Source organism: Sardina pilchardus, chromosome 6 (assembly GCF_963854185.1).
Source record: "Sardina pilchardus chromosome 6, fSarPil1.1, whole genome shotgun sequence".
NCBI lineage: Eukaryota > Metazoa > Chordata > Actinopteri > Clupeiformes > Clupeidae > Sardina > Sardina pilchardus.
In genome coordinates, this window is record NC_084999.1 from 28370067 (window position 1) to 28381233 (window position 11167).

General features: G+C 47.7%; 1 protein-coding gene across 1 annotated transcript in view; it reads left to right on the forward strand.

Moving 5' to 3' along the window:
* The window catches only part of LOC134083136 (glycoprotein endo-alpha-1,2-mannosidase-like protein), a 15327-nt gene extending 5003 nt beyond the window's left edge, over positions 1-10324 (forward strand). Inside the window, exons 3-4 of the mRNA XM_062539302.1 lie at positions 8004-8080; positions 9671-10324. Coding sequence (XP_062395286.1) covers positions 8004-8080; positions 9671-10307 — 714 coding nt within the window. The 3' untranslated portion in view covers positions 10308-10324. The remainder of the gene's footprint in view (positions 1-8003; positions 8081-9670) is intronic.
* The last annotated feature ends 843 nt before the right edge of the window (positions 10325-11167 follow it).

Below are 11167 nucleotides of genomic sequence, written 5' to 3' on the forward strand. Positions count from 1 at the left end.
GCAGATCCAGTCAGTGTCCTATAGGCCAGAGTGAGAGATTTAAATTTAATTCTGGCTACTATAGGGAGCCAGTGGAGAGTAACTAGAAATGCATTGGAGTCCGGGCTGAAAGAAACTGCCGCTGCATTTTAATTGAATGCAAGATTGTTTTTCCTGTACGGAAGTGAGAGAGATGAAACAAGGGTATAATGTATGACCTGACTCTCTGCATAACCAGGGTAGAACAAGGCAAGAAGAAGAAGCTGCCTGTGCTCTTTTTTTTCTGTGAGGTTATTTGGGGGTTTTGCAGAGCCCCACTCATTAAAATAAAGATCTGGGGGAAACCATGAAACAGTTAGGTCTAGCAGCTAGGACAAAAAGCAAAATAGGCCATGTTGAGCACATGACATCTGGACATCTTCATTTTGGAAAAAAAGTGGAGGACGAAAGGTGAAAGGTGCTTGTATGAGGTCTTCGGAGGTTTTAAGGGTGCACTATGTAGGTTTATGTGTTTTTGGTGAATGTAAACTCCCTTTAAAGTCGCAGTATATATTTTACTCTGCTGTTGTAAATAGCAAACTATCTATCTATCTATCTATCTATCTATCTATCTATCTATCTACCCCCCAAGACTGTTGTATGTTTAAATGGAGTGTGAGGAAAGCCTGGACTGTCGTAACCATTGCCATTGTGTCCAGCGGAGCCTGTCGTACAGTACCTGCTTAGTCACTCTGTGTGTGGGTCACCTCTGGTCAGACGTCTCCAGGGTGATGGAGGCTGACAGAGGGGCAGATTTGTCATCTTTGCCGAGTGGACAGCAGGAATGAAAGGTGACAGAGCGGCAGCAGTCGATGACTGAGTCTGAGTCTATCTCCGATCCTTGCCCTTGAACCCTCTCAGCAGAGCAGAGTGGGACCAGGAGTAGCAGTGATAATACCACAGTTGGTTACTTAACCAACGGCCCCATTGCACCTATTGTATGTTTCCTTACACTGACTCAGTTGTTTTTTTGTTTTTTTATCTCTGCAGAAACACCATGGGAATTGCATGTTTTAGACGTATTATGTAAAGAGTAATTCGACTGTGTGGGAACTTGTGTTACACTATGCATAATGAAATACTAAACAGCAAGATAAACAACATTAAATCAAATGAACAAAACATTCATTTCACGTTTGAGGGCACCCAGTGGAAAAACTTAATTTGGCATTCCATGCAACATGGTACTTAGCAGAGAGAGAGAGAATGTCTTCATAATGCTCTCTGGCTCTCTGTTTAACTTTTCAAGGCCTATCAAACTCCTCTGTGTAGCAGACATGGGTGCAGGGTTTGTACAGGGACCGCGTACTGTCCGCTATTCATGTGGAACGGAGGAGATAGAAGTGAGATCTCCCTCGCTAAGGTCTGGCTTGTAGCCTGGAGCCCCGATTTGGAGCAGCACTCTGTGACTTCAGAGCAGATCAGAGGCAGCTCACCGCAGATAGATGGGGCCTTTCGCCTCGGAACAGTCTGGCCTAAAACCAGCGTTTATCCCCTTAGGGCTACAAAACACGAAGGGGGGGGGGGGGGGGGAATTACATTTCTTCGCATGTATGTGTGTGTGTGTGTGTGTGTGTGTGTGTGTGCGTTGTGGATCCCATGACTCACTGTGGTCTCCCTGAACAACTCGGGCCCTCCGGGGTCCACGCGTGTTCACACAGCAGTAAGTAGGCCACGGCGCAGAGGGGGTCTCGGGTGGGTGTGCAGCGATGCCGTCAAGCCCAGCGCCCATGCAGCCCAGCGCGGCGTCTCTGATCGGAGCGCCGAGCCGAGCCGAGCCGAGCCGAGCCGAGCCGAGCCATATGGAGCCGGACTCCCTCCCAAAAAACACGGATCCCACGTCCCAGGAGTGGCGCTTCCCGGCGGGGAGCGAATCAACATTAGCGCAGCCGGGGCTGGCACTTGTGGCAGATTTTGGTGGAAGCGGTCGCTCTTGTGTTTTGTCACTTGGAGGACACAGGACACCCTCAAGCCTCAGAGACAGACACAGACACAGCGTGCGCAGACGGTCAGAGCGTGTGTGTAATGTAGTGGAAGATCATCGCGTTGTCTTAGATGTTATATTTTAGAAGAGAAAGGGTTGTAATGCTTGTTAAGTGACCTGCTTAAGTGCAGGTCTGAAAGGGGTTTTCTTTGGCCCAGATGAGGGCCTGCTTTGGGCCGGGCTTGGCGCAGGTGCGTGGGCTGGGTCCAGCAGTGCCTCAGTGCTGTGGTGGAGGGGCGGAGAGCAGGAGTTGGACCGTGTGCTCCTGAGTCCCACACACACAGCCGTGGCCCACTCAGTCTGTCCACTGCGCTTGCTCAGGATGTTGTGTAATGGTCTTATGAGGCCTGTGTGTGTGTGTGTGTGTGTGTGTGTGTGTGTGTGTGTGTGTGTGTGTGTGTTAGCACACTTCTCCAGTAGCTGCAGTTATGTGCAGAGAGACGAGGTGTTACCAGATGTACACCCTCAACATCACACACACGCATGCATGCACGCGTACATATACATACATACATACATACTGTACATACACACACACATACACACACACACACAATTTCTGACAAATCCAAGTGGACACAGAAACACACACACACACACACACACATACATTATATATAATCACATATATTCAGAGAGATGCATGAATGCTTGGCCAGAAAAATACGTCTCCACATGTGCATACGTAAAACATGTGCATGCACACACACACACACACACACACACACACACACACACACACACACACACACACTGTTAGACATACTCACTGAACAGTAAAACACAACATTGAAATAAGGAGCTGAAATGCACAACTAGCTCTTTAATCCGAATCTTCACCATCTGTGTATTTTTTCCACTTCTTTGAGTATGAAAAACAGAAATTTGATACTTCTCTCTCTCTCTATCTCTCTCTCTCTCTCTCTCTCGTTCTCTCGTTCTCCTCTCATGTGTCACAGCCATCTAAGGCAGAGGCAGGACTGAAATCTTGACTGAAGGAAATATGATTCAAGATGAGCGTGTCAGTGTGGGGCACATTTTCGACACAACTGCGTAATTGGAGAGAGCGGGCACATTTAGATTCCATCCGACTGCTTAACAAACCACTTATTTGCTATTACGTGCCATAACGCTGACAGCAAAACTGCTTTCCTGCACACTCGCCCATCTATTTCCTCCGAGTGTTATTTTAACTGCCCATCTCCCTGTCTCTTTCCGCTCAAGCCCATTTTAGTCCATTAGTGAACTTAAGCCTCAATGTCACTTTGACACCGGGAGTGATGCCCGTTGCCAAGAGCTGCATTGCCACGGCAACTGTTAGGAAGGGGGGTTGGGTTAAGCGAAAGTCCCATCCCCCAACTCTGTTGCCCCCCTCCCCCCTTTCAACATAGTTACAGTATGTAGCCACTGCCAAACATAGTTGTAGGAGACAAAACTTTACACTAATAGTTTCTGCTTGGTATATTTCAGGAGATGTGAAAAAAAAGGGGGGGGGGGTGAACTTGATATGACCCTTTTAGCTGCAGACAAATCGCTCTCTCCATATTGCAGTATGACAAGCAGGCTTGCCTCAGATAATAGTGTAGCCTTGATGGAGGTAGTGACACTACCGGATTTGAAGGAGGATTTGATAATAGTTAGTTGAAAGTGAGAGGCTTGGATTCGGCAGTCGATGTGCCAGGGTTTGGCGCGTTACCTCGAGTATTACCTCCATTCGCTAATAGCTGATCTTTCCTTTTGCGCCCACTGAGTCATTTTCCCTCCTACACAGACTCCCTATAGGGGCCTGGGAGAGAGCAGGTATTTGCCTGTAATCATACATAATTTAAAGTTATTTTGCGCTGTGTCCTGCCACCTCAGTGCTTCCAGCGTCCCACTTAAGGGGCATTGTTCCTTTTTTTTCTTATAGGCTAATGCAAGTGGAATGCCCTGCAACTAAATATGCCCCCCTCCCTCCCCCACCCACACACACACACACACACACACAGGAAAGAGCCTTCCAAAAGGAGCTGACAACAAAGGACTCTGATTATTCTGGTAGCTTATCCCCAAAAATGCGATGAGGAATTCTCTCACAGAAGTTTTTTTTTGTACTATTTGTAAAACGCGTGTTTTGTGTTCCTTGTGTTCCTGTTCTGCTCAGAAGCAGTAAGCACACAGAAGCTGTGGTACAGAGAGGAGATGAAACAGACCTCATTAAGGTCCTGTTCCCCTCCAACGCCTCCACCCCATCATCTGACACAGCTGTATTCTGTAACTCTCTAGCTCTGCTCCATCCTCCCCCTCCGATCCGATGGCAGTATTGGGGGGGAGGGGGGGGGGATCACAGGTCAGAGTTGATCCTCTCCATGTCCCAGTGGCGTCACCAGCCGATTTTACCGGGGCTTCAGCCCGGGGTAATTTGAGCCGAGCCCGGGGTAAATTTTTGTAATGCTTGAATCTATCAGCCAGTTTCAAAATCAACCAGCATTTGCCTGGTGCTAAATGTTGAGCACCACCAGTAGTAGGCTAAGCTATCGATTGGCATCACAATACAACTTCACGTTTCTACATGGGCTAGCCCAGTGTTTGTTTCTCAATCTATGGGTAGGCTACCGGGCCGCGAGAAGATTATTACCATCGGGCCGCCGGCCTCTCTGCCTTCTCCGAGAGATGCGGCCGCGGCCGCACCCATTCTTTTCAGTCATATTGCTGCGAGATATTTTCGCATAGAAATAACAGGCATATCATATGAAACTACGTAACCTGGCCTGTACAGTGGCACTAGCCACTAGTTTCTATGATGAACGGTTCGCGATATACTTAGCGTTGAAAATTACAGTTACTGTACATACAAAAATGAATGTCACATGCAGTTTTGCGTCATACCCATTCTTCTCTGTGAAATATCTCATGATTTCGTTACTGCCCTATGGCAAACTGCATATCAAAATAAACAGGAGATCCTACTGATTCCAATGGCGTGTAGAATGTATCTGTATAATTAGCGGTAATCACGAGAAATCCTTTTTTGAAATCACATCAAATTTCTGCATTTTTTCATACATCCCCATTTCCCCCACTTCAAAATAATTTATTTTTCATATCAGAAGTTGTATTCAGACCCCTGTTTGTCATATAGCCATGGCAGATGCTTGATATGAATCGTTGGTAGGACTATGTGTTTGTCTACACACATTCTGAGAGGAGCAGATGAGTGTAGGCTATAGGCTTAAAAGTTCAACTTCGAAAAGGAAAATTGTATGTTTTGATTTAGACCTACAATAGGCTATGCTATATCTACTCAGACTCCTTGTCATCCACTGGTAGTACACTGTAGTGTGTCTCTGGATAGTGTAAGCTTATGGGTAGGCTAGTTGTAACAGCTATAGTCAGATAAGCCTATTTTTTCTCTCAATAGTGCTCTTCCTATAGGCTATCTTGTGTTCCTTGTAAAAGATACAATGTAGGAGTATAACATTATATTTTACTGTAATAGGCTACTGTAAATCCTCCATTGCCTTCTTCATTTCGCGCACCCCTTAATGTCCCCCTTCAAAAAATTTTCGGCGCGCGCTGCGCGCGCGCATTGACACTAGGGGCTAAGCCCAGGTTGTCCTTACAGTCTAGAAACGCCCCTGCCATGTCCCCCCCTGTCCCTGTCCCTCCACCCTCCCAAGTCTCGGTGTATGAGGCGGAGGGAGACTTGGAGGTGCCAGGGGGAGGTAATCAGAGGCTGTGTAATTAGATGAGACTGCAGAATAATAGGCAGCAAGAGGCTCCCTCCCGCTCTTTAATGAGCTCTTCATCAGTGCAGCAGCGCCGGGCTCCTCCAGCGAGCCGGCCAGATGCAGCTGTTACTTACACTTGAACTCTGAGCTCTCCACCGCATCCTCTCATCTACAGTAGCTCATAGAGCACGGCTCCGGCAGCTGCGTGGACCTGAGTCCAGGGCTGTGTCTCAGGGTGCTTTCACACTAGGTCCTCTGGACCGGACCCGGGTTCGTTTGGTCCGATGGTTCGGCTGTTTTTGATAGTGTGAACGCAACCGTACCGAACTTGGGTGCGGACCCGGGACCGGACCCGGGACCGGACCCGGGTCCGCCTGAAAAGGTGGTCTCGGGTCCGGTTCGCTAGAACCCTGGAGCAGGTTGCTAAGCAAACGTTCTGAAGAATCTAAAGAATCTTTACCTTTGTCTTCTTCATTGCACCGCCTCAGAGACGGTTGAAAAAGCATATTTAAGTATCTTTGACCGCCTTCTGCTGTGTTGCCAAGTGATATTTGTAAACAGAATTCTCGAAGTTCGCGTCTAGAAACATGGTGCTTATGACGCAAACGGACCCGGGTGCGCAGACAAACATGTAATGTGAACACAGACCAACCACGGTAGAAGTAACCGCACTCGGGTCCGGTCCACTTAAACGGACCTAGTGTGAAAGCAACCTACTTGCACACTTCAAACACTTAGTTTAAGGATAGAGTGCAGATATTGGGACGATACTAACCATCGAATAGTGGGCATGATGCAGGTAAGCAGTCAGTGTACACTAGCAGTGTGTTGATGGAAGTATGCGATTTGAGACACAGCCCAGGTTATGCTGATGCTGATTTATTCAAGGTGGTGACTTGTATGGTAGTCTCACCAAAAAAAATATTGTGGGTGAAAACGAACGCACATCGTTTTGGCGTCTCCTGCGTCTGTGTCTGGAGGACTCGCTCCCTCACATGGAGCCCGAGGTCTTACAAACGCCCGGATGGGAAAAGAAAAGCGAGCCCTCGTGACATGAAATCCAGAACAACACTACTCAGAGGACTCGCAGCCTCTCACATGGTGTGAGAGAGAGAGAGGCAAAGAGAGATAAAGAGAGAGAGACACAGAGAGACAGAGAGAGAGAAATATATAGAGAAAAACAGAGAGAGAGAGAGATAGAGAGAAAAAGACAGAGACAAAGAGATAAAAAGAGAGAGACAGAGAGAGACCGAGAGAGAGAAATAGAGAGAGAAACAGAAAGAAAGAAAGAGAGAGAGAGAGAGAGAGAGAGAGGCGAGACGCATCTGACTGTAAACTGATCACTTGAGAGATCACAGGGAGAACTTTATCCAGGAGGCTCTACAGGAGTCGATGAAATATTTATCTGTACAGTGGAGAGACAGAGAGGTACGGAGAACACACAAAGAGTGGGATGAGAAAAAAGGATGAAAGATTGAGACACAGAGAGAGAGAGAGAGTGAGCATTGTTTACATTTTTGTTATTTTTTTTTTATTAATGAGCAGTGAAGATTCATGCATGCTTGTTTTGCTTCTCCCAGTTGTATGAATGGATGTTTCCGGTTCAGTTTTTTGGCATTTGTGTTATTGATAGTGATGCCTAAGAGGCAGTCACGCGGCTAAGAGAGGTGGAGAAGCTTACTCAAACTTCATAAATAAAACAGCTCATCAAATTACGGGGACGGCAGACAGAAACAGCTCTGTGCTTTGTAATGACATACTTAACAACCTTACGCTGCTGAAACGTGTAGCCAAGAGAATTGAACACACCACACCTGCAGAGAGAGAGAGAGTGAGAGAGAGATTGAGAGAGAGATGTTTAAAACTCCTTTATTCAACCATTAACATCAACACACGTTTCACTGAGTTACATCAGTATGATCTTCAAACCAAAACCCCTCATCCACATTCGCCCTCCGTTTAACGAGATTGTGGATGTTTGTATCATGATTTCAGTTTGTGGCTTGCATAGTGTCACAGCTCTAGCGTATATGGCCGTCCAATGGCCTTTTGCGGATCAGTTTCTCTGATCTGATTTCATATTGAATCATTTGATGAATTATTGATCTGATTCATCAATCTTCATTCTTTTTCAGAATTTTCAGATTAAAATGGAAGACAATGGTGGTCTGTCAGCATCGGACACCAGAAGCGTCACGTGGCCATGGGCGACCGGTGCTCTGATGCCTGTGCTCGTGAGTTTTACTCTCTGAGTGGAAATGAATCAACGCGTTCCTTTTTGTCTTCCACAGGTGACCTTTCACCTCCAGCCTTACAGAGGGAGAAGCGACCAGAGCGTGCACGAGAACATCAAATACATCATTGACAGGTGTGCCACGTTTTTTTTCGTCTTTGATTTTCAAAAAGGTTTTTGACTTTGTGATATTTCAAATAGACACTGGAAGCCTAGATAAGTAATTATTCTCAACACGCCTCATAGGTCAAAAAGCTCGAGTGAGGTTTTCCGCACTTCTTTTGCCCTCATAAGGCCTTTGTCAGGGTTGCGTTTATTGCTGAGAATAAGTAGGAGGAGAGTCATGCTGGTTGTCCTTCCCCTCCGATGTGGCCCTGGACTTTTGTGATGCGTCTGGAAGCCCGTCATGGCTAGAGCTGCCAGGGTGACTTTTCCTTGGAGCCTTAGTCACGTGCAACAAAGGTCATTCAGCAGCACTTCATACACACATGCAAATCTATGCACATGCACACACACAACACACACACACACACACACACACACACACACACACACACACACACACACACACACACAGACACACACACACGAACACACAATTGCTGACAAATCCAAGTAGACACATAGACACAGAAACACACACTCACATACATTATATATTATAATCACATATAGGCAGAGGGATGAGGGATGCATGAATGCACAGCCATAAAGGGACGTGTAGAACTACATGTGCATACAGTACGTACTGTATGTGCATTCAGACACACACACACATGCATAGACAAGCACACACACACTGTTAGACATACTCACTGAACATTAACACAAACACACACACAGGAATAGACACACAGACATTCGAACAGACATGTGTGCACACACACACAAAGACACACAAACACAGACACACACAGACACATTCAGACTCTCAAACACACACACACACACACACACACACAAAGACACACAAACACAGACACACACAGACACATTCAGACTCTCAAACACACACACACACACACACACACACAAAGACACACAAACACAGACACACACAGACACATTCAGACTCTCAAACACACACACACACACACACACACACACACGCACGCATACAGACACACTCATACACACACACACACACACACACACACACGCATACAGACACACTCATACACACACACACACAGACACATACACAGCTCTTAACTGCAGGAGTGCTGCAGTATTAGTCAGGGTGATTTCCCTTGTATGGGCTGCTGCAGCTCAACCCAGTGGGTCAGTCTCACTCTCAGCGTGGTCAGCCGAAGGCGGGCGGCTCCGGCCTCTCTCCCGCAGCAGGACAAGGGGGACCAGCTGTCGGAGGCATCTGCAGCAGTAATTGCAAGCGCTGGGAGGCTGTTTGGACACGGAACACCTGCTTGCTTAATGAGCACTTCCATGCCCTGCCTCCCGTCTACCAACCCACGCGAATATTCCGCTCCTGTTCCACCGCTGCAGGACACGAGACCGTCTCAGCCTCAGTGACAAAAACACACACATCACGCAAGGGAAGAGAGAAAAAATTGCTAAAATAGAAACATTAGCCAAATGTCCCTTGTTTGTTTATACTATCTTTTCCATTGTTTTGACGGATAAGAGCAGTTATGAACCATATCAAAAGGCTGAGTCGGGAGAGCAGTGATAACAGATGCACCATGTCCCTTTTGTAACCCTTTGCAGGTATGGAGACCACGGAGCTTTCTATCGTTTCGCCACCAACACTGGCAAAGTGTTGCCCCTCTTCTACATCTACGACTCGTACCTGACTCCGCCGGAGGCCTGGTCGGAGCTGCTGAGCTCCACGGGCTCGCACAGCCTGCGCGGCAGCGCGTACGACGGCGTCTTCGTGGCGCTGATCGTGGAGGAGCGCCACAAGCACGACATCCTGGCGGGCGGCTTCGACGGCATGTACACCTACTTCGCCTCCAACGGCTTCTCGTTCGGCTCCTCGCACCAGAACTGGAAGGCGGTCAAGGCCTTCTGCGACGGCAACAACCTGCTGTTCGTGCCGAGCGTGGGGCCCGGCTACATCGACACCGGCGTGCGGCCCTGGAACAACCACAACACGCGCAACCGCGTCAACGGGCGCTACTACGAGACGGCGCTGCAGGCGGCGCTCAACGTGCGGCCCGAGCTGGTCAGCATCACCTCGTTCAACGAGTGGCACGAGGGCACGCAGATCGAGCGCGCCGTGCCCAAGAAGACGGTGACGCGCCTCTACCTGGACTACCAGCCGCACGCACCCGAGCTCTACCTGGAGCTCACCCGCCGCTGGGCCGAGCAGTTCAGCAAGGAGAAGGAGCAGTGGCTGATGTGAGGCCGGCCGCGGGGATGTGTGTGTGTGTGTGTGTGTGTGTGGGGGGGGGCTGTGTCCCCTGGGACCCCACTGAGACGTGCTGGGGGAGGGAGGGAACAGAGGCTTGAGTTGCAGAATTACGGAGGTACTTATATTAAGGATCATGGTGGGAATTTTTGTAATATGACTTTAGCGGCCCCTTGCAATCGTTTAGCATTCTCTTGCAGTACATTTTGCATTTCCTTGCAAAGTCAAAAGCATTGCGAGGGAAAGCAAAAGTGCTGAAAGACTCTCACCATGTCCAGAACTGTTTATTTATTTATTTATTTATGGAGGAGTGGTGGTATTTTTCCAAAACTAAATTTTGAATAGCACTTGATAATGGCCAAGATCTTTCAGTTTCTCAAGCACCCAGAGACAGAATGTGGCTACTGCACACAAAGAAAATAAGACAGCGAGGATGTATCTGTTCTGTGATAAAAAAAGAGCAGGTGAGTGTGTAGGTTGTATGTGTGTGTGTGTGAGAGAGAGATGAGAAGCACTTCCAAAAACCCTCTTAGAGGATAATCTCGAAATGATGAGAACGCACATTGCAAACACTCTTAATTATGATGGTCTGAGTGCTACCATGTTTCTTTGAGACTCTAAGTGTAAAAAGATCAAAGGTGCACAGATATCTCTTCATGTGCTTGAAAGCGACTCGGATGTTTTGGCGGGATACTGATCTCCGATCTGTCTGGGTCCCTGTGAGAAAAAGAGAAGCTTTACATAGCTGCCCTGGGCCGCGTTTCTCAGATTCGTTAAGAAGCTCTTAAGTACTAAGAACTTTTTAGGAGCGCTCTAAGAACGCTCCCAAGAAGTTCTTAGCACTTAAGAGCTTC